The 21,793-nt window shown below is 40.4% G+C and overlaps 1 protein-coding gene across 2 annotated transcripts in view; it reads right to left on the bottom strand.

Moving 5' to 3' along the window:
- The window catches only part of LOC113024643 (voltage-dependent T-type calcium channel subunit alpha-1I-like), a 159,396-nt gene that overhangs the window by 61,821 nt on the left and 75,782 nt on the right, over positions 1-21,793 (bottom strand). For both annotated transcript variants that reach the window (XM_026171859.2, XM_026171860.2), the window contains 9 exons: positions 21,593-21,710; positions 20,486-20,641; positions 17,169-17,256; positions 14,469-14,635; positions 10,412-10,482; positions 9,642-10,140; positions 8,595-8,695; positions 6,650-6,773; positions 5,388-5,456 (listed from right to left, as the gene is read on the bottom strand). In XM_026171859.2, coding sequence (XP_026027644.2) covers positions 5,388-5,456; positions 6,650-6,773; positions 8,595-8,695; positions 9,642-10,140; positions 10,412-10,482; positions 14,469-14,635; positions 17,169-17,256; positions 20,486-20,641; positions 21,593-21,710 — 1,393 coding nt within the window. The remainder of the gene's footprint in view (positions 1-5,387; positions 5,457-6,649; positions 6,774-8,594; positions 8,696-9,641; positions 10,141-10,411; positions 10,483-14,468; positions 14,636-17,168; positions 17,257-20,485; positions 20,642-21,592; positions 21,711-21,793) is intronic.

Below are 21,793 nucleotides of genomic sequence, written 5' to 3'. Positions count from 1 at the left end.
ATTATTACTTATTACTTGTTATTATTACTTGTTACTTTTACATACACAATATGTAAAAATTGTGTATGTTTCTGTTCTGTGTCTTTGTGTCTTGTGTCCTGTTTGTTTGTATATGTGTCTTTCTTGCTGCTGTTACACCCAAATTTCCCCTTGTGGGACAATTCAAGGATTATTCTATTCTGTTTTGGCTGGAGCGTCACATCAGTACATTACATGCAGCTTCATCTCTTTTTAGTTTATTTTTAGGGCTTTTTCTCACTTTTATAAGACGTGGGCTGCTGGACTTGGCCTTGTGGCATGTGGTCGCCTGCTTAACCACTGAGTGAAACCAGAGCCCTAATTGGCACCTTTAAAATTCACCATTACAAAAACTCAAATGACAGAAACAAAACAAGAAACACACTAAATAAAAATATGGGAAGCCTGTCCTTCAGCTAACGTGGTGTAAATCATGACTGTGAGTATATATTTTGGGGATTAACACAGATGAGATATGTACAGCAACAAGTTGGTCATGTCCTCTGTGCTCGGTCTATGTTAATGCTTTGAGAATTACAAATCAACTGTTATAGTATTAATAGCAGCCAGCAACACGGAGGCCCCCGTGGGACTACTGGAGTGCTGTGGACCTGCCATTAAGCAGATTAAATACGATAATAAAAATGATAGTAGGTCTATTGTCAAAGCATACTTGTCTCCTCTCACAGCTGTTATCCAGCTCACAGCTTTACAGTAAATTCATTTCTTATTTACACTCAAATTCCAATTGAAATTTAGCTGAAAACACTGTAATTGTTGCTACAGCGTTTTTTAAATGGATTGTTTAAAAAGGAAGCTCTGATTACACCTACAGGAGCTGCTCACACACAGAAACCCAGGTCATGAAGCCCCCAGTGCACATTTTCTGTGCTGACACTCACAGAATCAGAAACCCTTTAAACAGAGCCGGTCTGGAGTTTCAGTACTGGGGTAACTGGGATCTAACAGCTGTATTAGCCTGTCATGGATTTGCGCCTCAGTAAAAACACAAAATACTTTAACACAATACTTTAACCATAATGATAAGCTGAGCATAGTTTTAGTACACTATTTCCCACTTTAGCCTTCCCACACTACAAACCAGCTCGTCCCTGAGTGTTTGACAGAGACACTGCTGCCTGCTCTGTTCTCGCGCTCTCTTAGGCTTTCTACAAGTGTACGTGAAACAATGAGGAGTTCCCCAGAGCCATCTCCCTTCAAATTGAAGTCATGTGCCAGCACACATTAACAAGTTAAATGACTTATTTCCAGTTTTTCTGAAGCTTTATTTATTTATTAAAAAAAAACATTTTTGGGGGAAATAGTACTCAGGTCCCCTGATACAGAACGCTCACATGCTGTTTTGGGCAACTCCTCGTTTCTCTGAATTTTCAGTAATGGGGGTGTAGAGTGCAAAGACCCACAAGAACACAATAATTGCTACATTAATGGGAAAAATAGCAAGTTGAAATGAACCTGAAATTGCCTTTAATCTTTCCTGGCTGTGCACGTCTCAGTCCACCTTTCAAACTGAAGGATGTTTGGCGCTAACATTAGTCTGCTAATACCAAAAAGAAGAACAACTTAAGAGTCCTAATGGAAGGAGTTCTGACAAGCAAATGCTGTGAAGATGCTGGAGAGCACTTTAGTAAATGGCTTTCATTGTGCCTAGATTCGAGATAGAGACATATAGAGAGTCTTATGTCAGGATATAGCTCAGAAAAACTTGCTGAGTAATGCTACTTAGAGCTAAGAAGTCTGCCTGTTTTGACAGAGTTTCTTTCAGCCTTTGTTAGTGAGCTGCTAAGAAAGTGTTACGAAGCGGCTCTGAAAGAAAAAAAATTGCTAATGTGTAGCATCAGCTTAAAGCTTGATGCTGTTCAGTTCAGAGCTGGATGTGCTGGGAGAAGCAAAAAAGAAATAAAAGAAAAAAAAAAGAAAAATCAATCAAAAGGGGAAATTGTAAGAAATATGAATCGTTGCAATGAGAAAAACAAAACAAAAACACAGTGACTTTAAATTGAATACATAAAAATAAATCAGTCCTATAGTAGTTTACAGAATCACAGCTGATTCTTACACTGGGTTTAGGGTTAAAGAAGGGATTAGTTATGCAAGCACAATTTATATTAAAGGTAAGGTTTTAAAAAAAACGATGCCAGTGTCATAAATCCTTCCCGAAGTAATGAAAACACAGTCCTCTGTGTGTGTGTGTGTGTGTGTGTGTGTGTGTGTGTATGCGAGATAGGGAGAGGAACTGGGAGGGCGAAAGATAACAGATGTACCCCCTGTTTCTAATCAGAGTCTGATGTTCAAGGTCAGGCTCGCCGTGTGCAGGTAACAGTGTTTACACTGATTGCTGCTACTCATGTATGGGCTGTGCGCAAGTGTGTGAGTGTGAGGAGATGAGAGCGGGTCGTGTGTGTGATGGGGCGTGTTTAGAAAAAGAAACTGTAATTAGTGTGGTTGCTTGATTAGAGCTCCACTGAGAGAGATCAGACTGACCAGACTGGAACAACAGATTAGACAGCAACAGGAGGGGTGGGAAAGAGAAACGGAGAAAAGATGACGGGAGGGTGAGACAGAAAAGGACAAGACAGTCTAATGTGACGTTTTGCTCAAATAATTATAAAAAGAAAAAGCAAACAGCACTACAGGAAATCTTTTTTTTCCCTCTAAGCATTAACAGAAATGCAAAGACAGAAAAAAACTGTCAAAAGAGGAAAGAAGACAGAGGTGAAGACCTTCCCCAAAACAGTCAGACGTCACCCATCCAACGCTGGCAGGAACAAACAGTGTAACCAGAGCGACAAAACAATAAACAGCGTTTACACTTTATGGGAATGCAACTGAATAAATAAGTCTGTAAAGGGCAGGTTTGTCTGCTGAGATAAGAAAACATAGGTCTGCTCAATATGGTGACGCTGGAGTTCATAGCTGTTATGAATGGCCATCCGCCAAGACAATGTGGAAAAGTGTTTATGTTGTTCTTCTCACTTTCATTTTCTTAAAGTAAACTATGTGCTCAGACAGAATAAACACTGCTACACATACATCAAGGAATACAAACTACATCTAAAATAAATCTTATGTATCCAACAAATACATCCATTCATTCGCTTCCGCTTATCCTTTTTCAGGGTCGCTGGAGCCTATCCCAGCTGTCATAGCTGTATGTATAGGTACACCCTGGACAGGTCGCCAGTCTGTCGCAGGGACAACACACATTCACTCGCACATAGTGGCAATTTGGATTATCCAATTAACCTATCCCCACAAGTTGCATGTCTTTGGACTGTGGGAGGAAGCCGGAGTACCCGAACCCACGCAAACACGGGGAGAATATGCAACCTCCACACAGAAAGACCCCGGCCTGATGGTGGAATTGAACTCAGGACCTCCTTGCTGTGCGGCAACAGTGCTAACCACCATGCCACCGTGCTGCTTCCAACAAATACAGCTGAACAATAATGTTATGTGATCTTCAGAGACTAGTTCCCTGATTTATGACAATCCAAAGGGCAAAAGACAAACTCTAGCAGTCAAACCTGAGTACTGAGTATTTCAGTCACCTTTCTCACTCACTATGTGTTAATACAGCGATCCCGGTCCGTGAGTCTTTGGTACCGGGAGAGTTGAGGCTCGTGTGTGAAATTTATGTTTTTGCGGGTTTTTTCCCCATTTTTTAGAGTTATTTTTTTATCGTTTTTAACGTTAACTCGGTTTCCCTGGGTCTTTTCCCATGTGTTATGAATAAATCTTCTTTTTTTTGGTACAGGTAATTATTTTGTTGTATTTATCTGCCACACCTTAAAGGCCGGTTAGTGAAAATATTGTTGAAAATAAACCAGTCCATGGTGCAAAAAAGGTTGGGGACCGCTGCGTTAACAGATCTCTCTGCAATGAATCATACTTGTTATTAACCTCTGTCTCTCTTCCACAGCATGTCTTTTATCCCGTCTTCCTTCTCTCACCCCAACCGGTCGCAGCAGATGGCCCAGCCCCTCCCTGAGCCTGGTTCTGCCGGAGGTTTCTTCCTGTTAAAAGGAAGTTTTTCCTTGCCAGTGTCGTCAAAGTGCTTGGTCATAGAGGGTCATATGATTGTTGTTTTTTTCTCTGTATGTATTATTGTAGGTCTACCTTACAATATCTATCTATCTAGCTAGCTAGCTATCTATCTGACCCTGAATGGATTAGAGAAAATCCAAATGCAAAATAAAGCCAGACTTGTCTACATAACTCTTATTTTTCAGTCATTGTGCTCTGTAGTGTAAACACTGTTAAACACATATGCTTTCCGTGAGAGGCAACACTCACCTCTCCATCATCAAAACACTAAAAGATGGAAGATCTGTTTGGGAAAAATGGTGTTCCAAGGTGCAGCCAGGCTGTTCTGGCGACATGTGCAACGTGAAGATTTCACATGCTGCCAGAACAGCAGCTGTCTTCATTAGTATTTTAAAGTGTTTGGAAAAGGAAAATGAGCAAGCTCATAACACATTTGAGAGTGCAAATAAGCAGCACATGGAAAGACAAAAATAAAGCTAAACTAATTAAATTACAAAGGAAGGCCCTGAATTTGAAATTAATCAAATGAATGTCGCACAGAAGATAAAGAAACTGAAGAGCGGAGATTTGAATGAAGGAATGGAAGTTAAAAAAAGAAAGAAAAAAACTTGAAGATGTACGATACATAACAGCGAATGCAGCTCAATCTGGGGCAGCTGCATAAATGTGCACATGTGAACTCTGCGCTGCTACAGCAATGAGATGATCTCCACATCATTGTGCTGCACATGCCCTCATTATCCCTGGTAATAAATAAATCACTACAGGATTTCTACCATTGTGGAAAAGGCCTGAAGACACATGGGCCTCAATAATGGATGATGTCTTCTGGACAGCAGATCAGTGGATTAAAAAGATAATGCGTATGTGCACTGGTGGATTGGAAGGCCAGGAGCAGCTAAAGGATAGCTTAAGAGTGATAGCCTTCTAACTAACTTCATTATCTGGATGTGCATCGCTAATGGGGCATGTGCAACTGATTAATACGTAGGTTGCAGAAAGAAGTAGGAAAGGAAGGTAAAGATTGATTTTTAAAGACAACAGTAGAAGAAAGAATCCACAGGATGAGACAAATGTTTTAAAAAAGAATACAACGTGGACAGTAGCATGGAAATGAGATGAAAGACGAATCATTTTGGTGAGAAAGGAGACGAGAAGATTTCAGGAAGAGGGAAAGACAAGCAGAATAATAGAGATGGACTGAAAAAAAGAGGAGAGACTGGATAGGATGTCAAAGAAGGAAACCGAGATATGTAAGGAAGGCATAAAAGAGCAAGAAAAAAGAGCAAAAGGGGTTTTACCTTGAGAGTCATCTCCCCAACGAAGATGGCAGTAAAGATGTAGTTGGAAATGGTAAGAAACAGTCTTTCCTGTAACAAAAGGGGCACAAAAAAATCAAGGAGAAACTGTTTGATTTATTAGAAAAGAAGAGAATGATTAAGAGAGACAAGCAGAGGTGGCAGATTAAAGCCAGAAAAAGCCGTTTCAGAAATGATGACTTTGGCTTGAGTGAGAAGCTTTTAAGAAGGACACGAGCGAATCAATGTTTGTCACTGATCGCATTAGTCAGGGTTTTGTTAAAATTCCATCAAAATGAAATGCCAAACAAGTAAGAGTTGCTGTGCTTTAATTCGAAAGTTTTCATTTCACTTGATCACTTTCCTTGCAAAGGGCTCACTGTTCAATAATTCAGTGTTGCTTAATTACAGGAAGTGGCTTGAGGCCAGAATGCAGTAAGAACTTAAAGTAAGTGGGATTCTGATACTGATTTTTCTATATTTAACTGCTTGTTGTCAACGAAGGAGTGAAAGGTACTTTTACCTGGATGGTAACAATTCCCCTGCTTTATTTGTGCGTTCATTTGCTCTTTGTAAGCGAGCAGTCTCTCATTTTTATGACTGTTTCATTTCAATGGAGAAAGACAGAATATCACCAAAAAATGATAAAAAGCCCCACACTACATAAAGTTACACATCCCTATGGTGAAGCACGGAGGAGGAATCATTATGCTTTGGGCCTGTTTTTCTGATAAGGGTACAAAATGACTTCACTGCACCGAGGGTCCAAATGCCATAAAATCCTGGATGAGAACTGGCTGCTCTCAGCCACAACATTAATGCCAGATTGTAGATAGGTCTTCCAGCATGACCTAAAACACACCACCCCAGCAATAAAGAAGTGGCACGTTAAGGTCAAAAACCTAAATAATTTAGAGAGTTCTGTAAAGAGGAGTGGGCCATCCTGAGATGCGTGCAAATCTGGTGACCAACTACAAGAAATGTGTTACTGCTGTGCTTGCTAACAATGTCTCTCCACCAAGCACAAGTCATGTTTTGTTTACTTCTTTCACTCAATGACATGCAAATCATTTTAGAATTTCTATGTAAAGTATCTTTTTCTGCAAATTTGGTTGATCTATCGCTCTCCATTAAAATGAAACACCCACGTGTACATATAAATCTACAGACACACACATACACAGCATGCTTCTTGCTCTGTTTAGTACATGTTGAGTAGCAGTATTTGGAAATATCCACCATGAATTCAAAGCGATTCCTCTTACCAGGCTACCTTGAAGAATCTTTGGCCTCTCCAGAGCCACTGTGATGCAATTGAGGAATATGAAGGCCAGCACCACGTAGTCAAAGAGTTTATGGGCAATAACAGATTGGCAGAGCAGTCTGAACCTAACAAAAGGAAAGCAAAATTGACATGACAGAACATAAAAGATATGTAAACGGGAAAAGGTAACAGATTTTCTCCAATAGTTTGTGTTCCTTTGTTAACATATGTCACATATAAGAAATCCCAAAGGAAATTATTTTATGAGTGAAAGAAAACACAATTTTATCTTTTTGCAGTATTTCATGTGATGCAAATCTAGCAAGAGAACTCATCCATAACGCAATTTCATCACATTGAAATCATCTGGGTTTTTTTTCATTGGTCAACATCTTAACCCTCATAAAAAGCTGCAAAGTTCCTTCCAACTACTACGGATCTTATTAACCAGTGTAGGTTATTTTTTATGTAGATATATTAGCGTGAATGAAACTAGAATGAAGAACAACGTAAAAAAATGTTTGGCCTCATGATCTGGGGGACAATACCAGGAGTTACCAGACTTTATAGTAGTTATTAGCACTAGTTCACTTGTTTACTCTTCCCTTGTTATATCTTCAGTATCTTGAGTACTAGCAGTTGTTTAAATAGCCTGACCAGTATTCAGGGGACTTGCACTGCACATTTGTGTGTTTGCTCCAAAAAAGTTACAGGAAGGGTGCCGGGTGGTCAAACTGTCAGCTATAGAACCAGTAAAGAAAACATGCGGGTCCAGAGTGAAGCCCTCACGCACCCAATCTCACGTCATCTGCAGGCTCTGATGGGATCGATGTGCTAATCTGAATGCTTTTCCTCAAGACCTGGCAACTCTGTCTCTTTATCTATTGATTCAAATCTGGCAACTCTGTCCCCCCGATATTGATCATCACCAGCGGCTGTGTTGGCGTAAGCACTTACCCTACCCGAGACACAACTTTTAATGTTGGTTTCTTTCTCCTTCAGTATGTTTGCCTCTATTGCTTGTTAGAGTGAACACAAATGATCTTGACAAAACATGTGCACTCACACACATACACACGCTTACACGCGCCCACACGGACATATGCAAAGTCATCCAAACACATGTACAACCAAGCAACAAGACTTTACCGGCGATACGGTCTGACGCCATCCTCACACACATACACACAGCCTTTGCTTGACAGATGGCACCTGCCAGGATGCCAAAACACAGCCCTGGGGCCCGGCTTCCCTTAAGTGGCTATCAGCACGCAGGGAATCGAGTGAGTGAGCGAACGAAAGACTGAGTGATTTTTCTTTCATGTTGCTTTCAGGGAAGTTTCTACCGGCAATGAATTGAATTCTGACGGAAAACACAGCCCAGACTACCGCTCTGTCTTCAGAAAAAAAATGCTTTAGGAGGAGAATAACACAGTGACATCACTTTAACAAGCTATTTGTGAAACCAGGAGTTTTCTCTGTGGAAACAACACTCTGGCTATGCATCTTGTTGTTCTTCTACATTATCCAGCTAGAGCTGAAAACATTCGCAGACGTTTATTTTTCAGGGCCATTGGTCTTGCTTGATGAGCCTTTTTCCCCACACCCTCTTTGTCTCCATAGAGCCTTGGTAAAACCACTTTGCCAGAGCAAACAATTACAAGTATTAGCACATTAAGAGACATGCTTGTCTCTTTGTATGTCTCTCGCTAAAAGGTTGCATTTGTTGTACATTTCAAAGCCCACATACAGAATGTTTTGAATTCTACAGTCATTTAAAGAAGTTCATTCGGGAAGATTTCTTTTCTCAGTTTAAATATAAAAAGCTGAAAAAAACACGTCATCAGGACAGCGTTCGATCTGCGTGACCGACTCTGGTTTGGCAGCACATGCAAACAACCCTGTCATTAGATTTGAATTTGCACCTAAATCTGTGTTGCACTCACTTATTCTGAGGGGAGAACATGTAGACTGACCACTCCTCTCTGGTTTCACACCAGTCTGGCTTATACACCTCCATCATCTTCTGGATACGGAAGCACAAACTCTTCATTGGAGAGGAGGGAAAATACAGAAGAGGAATTAGCATTGATTTCTCTGAATTATTAGAATATTGATACTTTTCTGGTCAGAATATATGCCTTATTCTATCAGGAATAGTGCTATATAAATGCAATCCATCATTATTATTATTATTATTAATATTATTAATATCAACCAAAGTAGAATACATGAATTACTATTCTCTAAGATGGCTTCAGTGTGTTTGTAGACAAAGTAACAGTAAGTGCAAAGTCACTGCTGCCACAAATTCCTGCACCAAATCCTAAAATAATGATGATTTATGTCTTGTTTTGGTTTTCAGTATAATCAGGGCATTTTGGGAAAACCTCTATTTATATAAAGAATCTCTATTTATCGACCACAAGCAGCATGACTGAGCAAAGCCCCGAAGGCCCTCTCTTATTTCACTGCAGAAACAACAACAACAAACACATTCTCGACTCCTTCGTTTCTCATCTCTACCTGACACCTTCTGCACCACCTATAGCATTACCAAACTAAAGTGGCACCATATTATCTTAAAGTTTGTGTGAACTAAGCAGCAAACGTTGAAGTTAGATGGTTAAACTGCTAATGATGGGTTCAGCACCATGAGCTGCTGTTGCTAGGGTTTCTGAACTTGACCCATCCACTAACATGACAATAGTATAAATACTGGAGCAGAAGTTGGAAAAAAGTTACTATAGTCACCTCATATCATTACAGTCTACAGTTTGCTATTTAGCTAGATCTTTCCTTCACCAACAACCATGCGTCTTCCTTAATGCCTGGATTTCTGAGTAATAATGAGATAAAGAAGAATTAAGGGAGTTTCTATGGTTATTCCTGTTTATCAATACAGCTATAACAAGGACCTGCTGCTTATCATTGAAAATCGATCACAGTAAATGAACCACTGCGCTTCAGAGAGCTGGTAGTAAACCACTTACATAGTCTGTTTCTTCATCAAGGTCTGTTCTGTCCTTGCGTGCATTGACTTGAGGGAAAACCTCAACCATAAGCTGAGTGTGGGGACCTGGTGCCTTGCCATTACAGTCCCGGTGATCCACTCCTAAACCGCTGCCGGCCACAGACCCTCCTGTAATGGAGCCCCCCGCTCCAGACCCACTCCTTTTGCCAGCGTCTGGGTGGATGGGAGGAAGGCCTGGCGGCTGTCCACCTGCCCGAAACAATTCAGGGAGTTCGAGGGAAAGAGCCCGCCGATCTCTCCTTGCAGCAAAATGCCTGGAGAGGAAAAATGGGGGCGGAGGTGGATGATGAGGGGGCAGAGGATGATGGGAGTGGGCTGGGTGGGAAAGAAGGGACTCCTGCTCTGGCGCAAAGGTGTAGGAGTGGGGCGAGCGGGTGCTGTGCAAGCGGAGGCTGCCTCCCACTGGAGGTAATCCGCTGAACCCATAGCTCCTTCGACCTAGGCTGTTTGAGCTAGACCTGCAGAGCACAAGTGATTAAAGGTACAATTAAAAGGTCATACATATTCATGAACGGCTTGTAAAATGTCAGTAGAACTGTATCAACAGAAGGCGATCAATACTGTTTTATAAAGTTTTATGTGCTAAGCATTTAGACTCGAAGCTAATAGGAAAATAAAATAACATCAAAGGTCTGATGTTTCCAAGGAGGTAATTACAGCTTAATGGTTCTGGAAGTTCATTAAGACAACAGCTGGAATCAGTGGTTGCAACTGAATTTAACTGTGTACCTGCGACTCCATCCAGACTGCGGAGGGAACGGACGCCCCCAGTTGTGGTAGTTGGAACTGCGACCGTGGCGCTAAAAGAGAAACGCAGCATTTCAGAGAAGTTTCTGATCCACTGAATGTCTCTCAGTGAGGTGTCAAAGACCCAAACACCCCAAAATTAGCAATGACAAATAAAAACTAAGTCCTAAAAAAATTGTTCACTCCTAGAATTTAATATTTTTAATTCAATGGATGATTGTATCACCTCTAGAGCGATCGACTTTCTTTCTGCAATGACTTTTTCGGCACTTACAGTATTCCAGCCAGAGACTAATGTCACTAAAACATTGGTTAAAAGGAAAATGGAACGGAAACAAGAGCGCGGCTGTTAGTGTATGTCAATTATCCACAAATTAAACAACAAATATAAAACAGCTGAACAAACGAAGTATAAATTGAGCTTTTTAAAAATAAGATTGCAGTGCACTGCAGGTTGTCATCTACTTTAATATACAAACCCCAGAGTGCCAGTTCCACTTAAAGGAACACCAACAGTTCTTTTTGTTTCCGCATGTCTAATCCTCTGAGCCTGATGGTTCTAATTATATGTTTTACCCTCGGAAATGTACATGTTGCCAATCAAAACCCGAGCCAGAGAATCTATGCATCGTCCTCTAAATAAACTGTAGCGAAGCATGAAAGCTAAATGTTAAGTAACACTTGAGTCCACACAGAGCTGCACTGCAGATCGCCCAAGAAGAACGGCGAGTGACAGACACCAGCTGCTGCCTTCACTTGCAAGCATATTGTAGCAGTTACAACTTTCTGTAAATCTGATCTAAAGGTCACTGGCTATAGATAGTTGTCATCAAAGCAAACAAATAACCACATGAACGATACATTTATATCACACACATTAGATTACACACATCTACTGCACAGTTAAACAACATGCAAACACTCTACAGGAACGTTTGTGTTGAGGCTCATTCTTTTCTAGCAATATACAACGTTAGAGTGATGAATTTCCATCACAGCCGACAAACACATCATCTCATAGTCTGAGTGTCATTTCGTGGGGGAAAAAAATAGATAAAAAGTGGTTCCTGACAAAACTTCAACCAAAAACACAACATTTATACACAGCTCTCTCGAACGCTTATTAGTTGAGTGATGTAACCGGTGCCTACTGATATCAATAAACCTGGAGTGCTGTGAGAGAAGAGGAGGAGACTTCACAGTGAAGTGGATCTCGCACACCCACCGTGTTTAACATCGTAACCTTTGCGGTTGCTAAACCACAGACTTTCATCTCACATGTTTTCACTGCCCTTTTTTTTTTATTACTGAATCATCCTTCCTGTTTGTCTCCATCACCATCTCTCTCTCTCTGCTCCGTCTTTTTTTCCTCCCCTCTACTTCTCCCTGTCGCCTTTTTTCCCTTCTTTCTCCCACAGTTTCTCTGCGGATGAACAGAAGAAGGGAACAGTCAATTAATAGAAGTTACCATGGCAACTGTATGCCGAGCCAGCCCTTGTAGAACTGTTTCAGTTTTTCTTCAGTTCTGGTTCAGTGGACACAACAATAGGGGAATTCCTGCTGTGGATTTTTGTATACTATATATATATATTACTGAATGTTTACAGGATGGTGCAAATAAATTGTCATTTATTAGCCTTAATTGCAAGCTTTTTTCACACATAAATGTCACCCATAAATAAATAGCAAAAGAGTGCTATGAAATTCTAAGATGCCATATAATAAGATTTGCAAGAATGTGCCTACTGCATGAGGTGTGGTCATAAAGTCTGCTTGCAGCATGGATGCTATTACTATTGGTGCTTCAGATACATCAGGTCAAGAGTGCAAGAAGCATGCACACTGGTTTATTGACTTTCAAGGGGTTGTGCACAGTGAATTCAATTCATTTCAATTCAGTTCAATTTTATCGATATAGAGCCAATTCACAGCAGCGGTTTTCTCGAGGCACTTTATATTGTCTCTCCTGAGGCTGCTCGGGTGGTGAGGGGGAAAGGGATGAGAAAAAACAAAAAGAGAACACAGAGACACCGTGGAAAAATAAACAGGACAAAACTAGTGCTGCAAAAGACAGGAAGTGCTCAGTGTAATCATGGGAAGCAGCATGACTAAGGTTCACCTGATCCAGCCCTAACTGTGACCTGTTAGAAAGGTTATTGCTCCTAATACCTTTTCAACATTCAAGCACTCAGTACTGAGTTCTCCTGTTGTGCTCAGTCATTTGAGGATCAACATTTGGCCAAAAAAATGAGCCCAGCTATGGCGTGCGGCCCCTGCTAACAGCACACTGACATCGTTCATCATGTGCCCTCGTGGCCAGATTTAGATCCTTTCAACTTCCAAAAATGAAATTAAAGTTCAAGAGTTGGTATTTTGACACACTAGAGTTCTTTTGCCTCTTTTTATTTTCTTGCTCTTTACCAAAAGAGGTCAAATCCAATACACGGTGGGCCATATTTGTTAAGTTTGCAGACAAAACAGGCACTGCGTCTCTTCCGAGTAGTGATGACCCTGCGGTGGGGGATTTCACAGAGTGGGTAAGCTGTCCTTCTTGGACACGAATGCATCAGAAACTAAAGAGATGGCGTTTGTACAGCAGAGTAAACACCTTTCCACTTTTGAGCTTCAGGTGGATGCTGTCTAAAGAAAAGCTGACCAACACATGTACTTTTATTGCGAGCTTCGTGGTTGTTATGTCGGCAGAACCTCTGAGTTTTTTTTATTCTCATTTTTTAGATTCTGGTTGGTCAGGCGGTACAAGTCACTAAACCTCAAAACCAAGAACGGACTGGAAGATGTGACCCTGAATGACCTCCCTCTCTTGTGTAAGGTTAGGCCCAGTCACTCCCAGCCAACCCTCATCCAAGTAGTTCAAGCTGCTTGCTAGCCTGCAGGTCGGGTCTCATTTGGGTCAGCTGCCATTATTCTTTTAAATAAATAATTGTTTTTAATGGTGATATTTTATTCTGGAAGTCTTATTTAGTGTGTTCTTAGTGGTATAATTATTATGTTTTTATTGTTGGCTTGATGCTTTTGTGGTTTCTGCTGACCGTACAACAAATTGCCCCTCAGGGATAATTAAGATCATTCATCCTTGATCCTTGAAGTGCTCAGAAAAGGACTTCAAGATCAATCTAAAAATAGCATCCACGGTCAAGGGATGATCTCCTTAAAGGGGTGGGTTACAGCGTACTAGCGGCGAGTGGAGTGTTAACATGTGCATCATACTTACAGATGGGTGACTCATGCTAAACATGACACGTGAAAGAGATGAAAACAGAGAGCCTAACATCAATAGCACATGGTAATGAAATACTGAACATTAGATCTATGAAAATGAAGGGAAGCGGAATTTATAATAATCTTTTTAAAAACATGCAAATGCTATTAATCGCTGAATGAATGATGACGGTCAGTCAAAGTTTCATTCACCTTGGTCCACCTGTTAAGGAGGAAATAAGGTTCATCCAGACATATACATACATAGAATAAAGTCATTATACAGGGTGAACCGAGACATCTCAGTATTATTATATCATATTATATTATATTATATTATATTATATTATATTATACTATATTATATTATACTATATTATATTATATTATATTATACTATATTATATTATACTATATTATATTATATTATATTATATTATATTATATTATATTATAGTCAGTATTTTAACATTCATTACAAGCATCTGTGTCCGTAACCTGACATAATGAAATACATTTCAAATGAATTGAACTACACATTCACTGTGATGGATTGCATATTTTGGGCCAGTTTAAAATCTGTAAACAGACATCGTCGACGCTAAATATAAACTTGAAACCAAGGCGTTCTGCTAAAGAGGAAAACATATTTATCATTGTATAAAGCCGCAAACAGCTCATAGAGTCATAACAGGAATGGTTGAAAAGTGCTCGGAGGCAACGTAAACCATAAAGTACACATGATTTGTTGAGAATAGGCTGAGAAGTTGTGTTTACGTGTGTGCACGACCGTCTGAAGTATGACAGTGTGATAAAGTACCAGGGAGAGGGAGCGTCTCTCCAGGCTGCTCTTGCCCAGGCTCATAACGCTGCTCTTTCTAGAATCCATGGTGAAGCTCCGCCTCTCCGAGGAGTAGGATCCCCTGGGTGCTGAAAGGGCACCCAGCTCCAGGTGGCCGTTTGGTGTCAGGGTGCAGATCCTCGGGTCTAGAATGGAAAATAACAGATGGGTTAAAAGTGTTGTGATAGCAATCCAAACTTCCCTCAGTCATAGTTTAATGCCTGACTGCTAAGACATGAGAAGCTATTCTCATATACTTAGTCCAATTTCAGTTGATTTCTGGGATTCAGTCATAAGACTGCAATTCTTTTCTCATAGCCGACACATTTCTTTTCAAGCTGTCTCTGGGTGCCTTACATTTACTAAATTTCCATTTGAAAACCTCCAGGGATGGAGACACATAACAAAAACAAAATAATAAAGAAACGGCAACATGAGACACTGGTATTACTGTGACGGCTGTAACCAACATGCTCAACTTAGTTCTGCTCAATATTAATTTGATCTCTTTATAAACTGCTGGGGATAATAGCAGATGTTACAAATAGGCTCTAATTTGTGCTCCAACCCTGTCCTAAATAAGTTAGAAACCTTATACTGTCAACACTCTTAAGTTGGTTATGGGTGATATAGGGGTGGTTTTGGAGGCATATTCATATTCAATTTGCAGGTGCACAGCTGGGTTAAAAATGAAGGCCAAGTCTGAACACAAGTGTGGTAAATTCTACTGATTAGCTATCTACTGGCACCTGCACATTTAGCCAGGTCTCCTGTCTGCTGTGATCCCAAAGCAAAATTGTCATGAAAATGGCTGTGTGCAGGCAGGAGAGGACCCAGAAGCAGACTCATGGAAATGGGATGTAACTCAAAAACGTCTTTATTTACAGAAGGGGAAACAAACAATACAAAACTAAACTGGGAAAAACTAGTTAGCTAAACACTCGAGAAACACACAGAGAATTCCACACAACCACGAGGGACGATGCGACACGGAACTGCGAGGACCGTAGGAGCACACAGGGAACACAGCTGACACGAATAATGATAATAATGAGACTGAGGAAGAGCAACACAACATGACGGACACAGACGGAGACTATCAAAGTAAAACAGGAAGTACAAAGAGACGTACACTGGAGAGGGAGAGAGAACATGAGGAGCACGAGGGAGAGAGGCAGACATGACAGGCTGGGGAAAACAAGATGGCACAAGAACTCATACAACCATGTAAACGTGGACAGAATAATGTAGGAAACCAAGATAATCCTTAACATAATGCAAAAAATGACAACAAACAAAGGAAACTTAAACGGCTGGGCCAAAAGGACCCAGGACCATGACAAAAATAGTCTTTAGTGGTTGATGACGTGGCTACGTTGTTAGCACTGCTCTGGAGCTTTTGTTTCCCTGTGATGGAAAACTATCTCATGTCTTTTTATAAACCCTCTTTAGTGACATTTATGAATCATTGGAGCCTACGACAGTGGTACACTGAACTTTTAATGAGTGTCTTTGCCTTGTCTTGATGTTTTTAAGGTGCTTTTAACCAAAGATAAAAATTCTGCAATCGTACACTTTTAGCTGTTCTCTTTGGTCTCAGAGGTCTTTTTGTGTTGCTGCATTCCTTTTTTTTAAGAATACACCAGATTGTTGATTTGGCCACTCCTGACGTTTCTGCTCTCTGATAGGTCTGTTTGGGCCTTTACCATTTAATAAGGGCCCACGTCAGTTGTACTTGTGTCTTGGGACTTCACACTAAGAGTTGCAGTGACCTTTGAACATAAAATACCTATACTTTCTCCTATTAGATATTTTAGTTTTCATAATTACCTATTGTCTTTTAAAATATACTCATTTTATTCTCGAGTATTAATAAACTTAAGAGTTTTCAAGAGTTATATGGATTCATATGAACTGGTTGGATGGGTGGACAGACAGGGAGAGACAAACAGGAAACAGATGCATTAGAAAACTTGATGTACCCATATGAACAGGCTGAAGCCAAACAAAGTATACCTCTGTGATGGATTGCATCTATTCAGACAGGATAGAGGTATACTTTATTAATTTTGCATTTTTAATTTTGCATTTTTCCCATCTATGAAGACGGAGTCTACAAGCTTCCCTTTTTGTCTGCACCGCAGTGCAGAGACCAGATCTTTTGTGCAAACTTAGCCCACTCAGATGGTATAGAAGCGATCCTCCAGCCTCTGAACTCATATTTAATCCTCTCTGAACTGCATTGTTTGTTGGATCTGTTGAGGAAGTCTGTACTGCTTCAACAATTTTACTGTGAGGCTGGATATAGACAGAGCCCATTCATCTTTGTTGACTACAGGCTATTTTCTGCAATTTTACAAGTTTTTAAGCTTTTGGCAAATGCTTCCGTCTTAGTTTGAGTCGAGCACATTTAACCTCCCTTTGGATAAGCCTCAGTGAAAAACAAAGAGCTAAAATTCGATGAGCAGGCAGATTCTCGAGCACGTTGTTCCATTTTGAGATAAATGATGCAGTATGTGAATTGAGGTATTAGCGTTAAATCCTTAAAAATAAACATTTTTAACAAAACCAAACATTCTGACCTCATGCATGTCGATCTTACTTCAGGCCTTTTTTAGCTGAGTGGTACTAATAACATGGCAGCTGAGTGTAATCAGAAAGTTTGGATGTCGCTCTTACCAGACAACTTGATGGAGTCACGTTTTTCACTCTCGTCAAAGTTGGAGGAGGAGTGATCATCGTCTGAATATGAACGATTTGCATCACCCTGTAGATAAAAAAAATCTATCAGACAGGACTCGTGGTCTAAAAGATTTTTGTCACAGACTTTTTTTTTTCAGATTTTGTCATACGCCAGCCTTTAATCTCCGGGGCAAAACAGTGCTCCCTCACAACAGCTATCAGACGTATTTAAACATACTATCAGACAATCTTAGATCGACCCCCCTCTGTAAGTCTGTAAAACCCTCAAAGTACTGACACACTACTCCAGGAGCCCTCTCAGACTTGGTTAAGACCAATGGGATTTCCCCTACAGTCTTCATTGAGGGAGTAAATTGGCTCAATAATCCCTAGTGTGTCGCAGTTGTAGACCCAGAACAGATGAGTGGAGGAAGGGGAGCGAGCTGGAGGAGAAAAGGCCGACAGCGAGAGAAAGGAGAGAATAAAAGGCAGGAAGAGAGACAGACTGAATGACTGATGGCAGGGTTTTGTTTTGGCATTTCAGAAAGATCAATCAAGAGCCGCGTGATTTGTGTCAATGTTTCCCTCCCAACTCACACATCATAGCTACATGCCATGAATATGGTAATGCTTTGATCTGTGTATGAAAACTCAACTGGGTTACTCAACCACACTACAATTTTCCAGTGATATCATCTGACATCGTTTGACAGCTGAGGGCAGATTGACAGCATCACTTTTGCAGTGTTTTCCACTGAGAGGGATGGCTTCAGAAATTCTGCTGTATTTAATTATTATTACATAGGACCAATACTATAATATATATCATCACTCTTTTTTTCTACAGCACAAAACAGATTTTAAACTTGATTTTTGTTCATTTCTTTTACTATATTTAGATCCTCATGTTCTCAAACCTCACCTACAAACAAATGAACAGTCTAAATTTTCACTGTAGTTTGGTTTTAATGAAAAGAGACAGAATATCAACAAAATGTCTAGACATTTGTCACTGAGTGAAATACGTATTTGATCCCCTACAACCAAGCCAGAATTCTCATTCAATTCAATTCAGTTTTATTTATACTTCTGGCTCCCTCTTTAGCTGTGTGTCCATGTGGCACACGTATTACAATCAAGTAATCATTAATCAATGAATTATAGACACCCCTGATCTCAACTTATTATGTGTATAAAGCACAGCTGTCCACAGAGTCAATTTCTTCCATTTTAGCCTCTCCTCCACCACGGGCAAGACCAAAGAGCTGTCAAAGGACGTCGGGGACAAAATTGTGGAGCTGCACCAGGCTGGAGTGAGCTACAAGACCTTCAGCAAGAAGCTTGGCGAGAAGCTGACAGCTGCTGGTACGATTAGTCAGAAATGGAAGACATATAAAATGACCATCAACCTTCCTCAGCCTGGAGCTTGATGCAAGATTGAGCTCTTTGGCATAAACTTGACCCGCCATCTTCAGAGGAAGAAAAATGCTGAGAATGACATAAAGAAGGCCTACCCCACAGTCAAGCACAGAGATGAAAACTATGCCTTGGGGCCCGTATAGATACAGGACAACTTCACCGTATTGAGGGGCCAATTGATGGGGCCATGTACTATAAAGTCTTGGATGAGAACCTCCTTCCCTCCCTCTGCTCTGCTTTTTTCCATCCTGAAGATGGATCATCGATTGGTCTTCCAACATGACGATAACACAAAACATACAACCGAGGCAACAAAGGTGAAGAACATTAAGGTCGGTGCATTGCCTCCAGACATCAGTCCTACAGAAAATCTGTGAAGCCCAGAAAATCTGGGAGCTGAATTTTCAAGTTGCAAGAGTCACCCAAGAAAACAAAAAGGACACAAACTCTCCCGAGATGTGTAAAAATCTTTTGAAAAACTATAAGAAACATCATACGCCTCTGCTTACCAACAAGGGTTTCTCCATCAAGCGCTAAGTCATCTTTTGGATCAAAGATTTATTTCACTCAGTGGTGTGTAAATCAATGTAAAACTTTTATGTAATGTGTATTTTCTGGATTTTTGACTGAAATTTGGTGTCTTTCCATTAAAATTAACCTACCAAAAAAATACAGATTGTTTATTTCTTTATCAGCGTGTCAAATATTTGATTCCCCCACTGAACATCATTTCAGTTCCTGCTTGTACTGTGATAACAGTTTGACATTCAGAAGAAGTATTGCAGGAAATACGTTTTTTATGGATGTGATGGCTTTAATGTTGATAGAAGTCACCATATTTAGTGCACAGAGCAAATACTCTGAACATTATGTGTGTAACGTTTGTCTATCCTTGCCTGACTGATAATACAGTCAACTTGTATGTATGAGGTTTTACACATCTATGTAAAGAAGCTAGCATGCAAAGCCCCTCTGCTGAGTTTATTATGTAACAGGAATGATAAAAGATGATGCAGCATAATATCCATACTGCACTTGAGGCACATTAGATTGTAGGTCACCCGAGTTTTGGCAGCTCAATACGCAGTCATTGCAGCTGTATGCATAAAACGGAAAAAAACAGACTTAAAGCACAAAAATACATTTTGAGCTGTGTTCAAATGAAAGCAATACATTACATGTATTACGTGGACTGTGCAGACAGTCTGATTTAAATAGAATTTAATCCATTTTGTCAAATGCCATAAGATGGATGGCTGAAAAACAGTCGAAGTGTTGACTGTGTAGACATGCTGTAAACATGTAAATCTGCTCAATTCAGTGATTATGGAAATCAACAGAGGGCAACAGCTCGGTTTATTTTAGCTGTGAAGGTCTTTGCCAAAGGTTAAATTCTTCAGTTTGAGAGACACAGACAGACTGATATCAGTGGACCACGCAAGAGATCACTGTGCAGGGAGTGCAAGCATCGGGTCAAGTTAGATAGAGAAGTGCCAAAGTTTGGAAATGTATCTAAATCACAGGCGGCCAAACAGCTTACGAGGCCGTGCTTTTTACGATATTAGAGATGTGGCACTTATTTGGTGGATGTTTTCAAATATCTGTAAGCTAAGTGCTCCTCCATCAATTTATACGATTATTCCATTGAGTCGTGGTATAATTTGGACTTATAAACTAGTTAAATTATTGCCAGACATAATCATGTTCATTTATTGAGTTTCTCTGGTGGCTGTTAGAGGCCAATACAACAATAATAATTAGAAATATTTCACTACTGATGAACACAGAATTGGATTAATAATTTTAGATGAGTAACAATTAAAAGATGAACAAGCTTACATTGTGCAGTTTGAAATGTGGCAGCAGTCAGCATCGGGTTGACCTATGCCCCTTACCTCCGCCTGAAAGCCTTCAACCAGGATGGCGACCAGCAGGTTGAAGAGGACGTAGTTTCCAAATGTCATGAGGGCCACAAAGTACAGAGCAGCAAGCGGTGAGGTCGCTGCCATACCATTGTACAAAACTGTGTTCCAGTCCTCCTGGGTCAGAATCTTTGAGATTTGCATAGACAGACGTAGGAGGTTAGTAACACAAAAAGGGCCTACTGATTGTTAAGCGCTAAACGACTCTAGTCATGCTGGAGTAAAAATAGAACTGCAACATCCTTGTGACCAATAAAACAATTTGGCTGGTTGGTTAAACAGAATTTTTTCACTTTTACTGACCAACTGGAAATAGTTACAGTGACCAGCTGGTTGGCCAGAGGTTGAGGATGCAGCACCCTTAACCCTCTTACGCATAGTGGTCACTACAGTGGACAGCTATTCCACTGAAGGCTGTTTTCTTGTATTTGTGTCAGTATTGATGGTATACTTGCACATAAACCACTACATTGGACACTGATGTGTCACTCCATACCCTGCCACCCACTGGGCAGCCAGCGTTGTCCACCTAAGTGGACGTGTAAAAAACTCTTTGAAAAGTACATGTTTAAAAAATGAAGTTCAAAAATCATGCCTGTGGTTTTTTCATGCCTAAAGATGAATAAAAATATCCAGGTTGTCATAACTCATGGATGAAAGGGTTAAGCTATGGGTGACCACTTTGGGTTGCAAGGTGACTGCACTGGATCCCCGTTTGCAACCAATTTTAGTCAGTCACCACTGCATCTCTTTGACGGTGTCAACTCAACTGGTTGCTAACTTTGCCAACAGCAAGAAACTCCTTCCCGGCAGCAACTACGTAACTATTTGTAGAAACATTTCAGAGTTTCTGTTTTAAACATATCAGGTTCTGGCTGTACTCTGAATTTAAAACGTTGATGTGACTGTTTCAATGTGATTATCACAGTTAACTGATGAATTATCACAAAGTGATGGCATGTAATTGTTAACCTGACCCTGTCAGGTTAACAATTAACCTGACAGGGTCAGGTTTGAGGCATGCCTGTAGTTTGAGGCATGTTGTGCTCATATAAATCAAAGCTATGATATGTTGAATACCTGAAAAACGGTGACAATGGCCCACAGCAAGGAATCAAAGTTCTTCCTGTCTGGTACTGTGTCTCCGGTCTCCGTCTTAAGACTGAATTTGCATCCAAAAATGTGCATCCCAAGGATACTGCAATACAATATACCACACAACATACACTCGGTCATCTGATATACCTGACTAATAATTAAATTCAGATCTTTGTTAAATCC

The sequence above is a fragment of the Astatotilapia calliptera genome, chromosome 6, assembly GCF_964374335.1.
Source record: "Astatotilapia calliptera chromosome 6, fAstCal68.1, whole genome shotgun sequence".
Taxonomy (NCBI): Eukaryota; Metazoa; Chordata; class Actinopteri; order Cichliformes; family Cichlidae; genus Astatotilapia; species Astatotilapia calliptera.
This window is presented reverse-complemented; position numbering and strand designations above follow the sequence as displayed.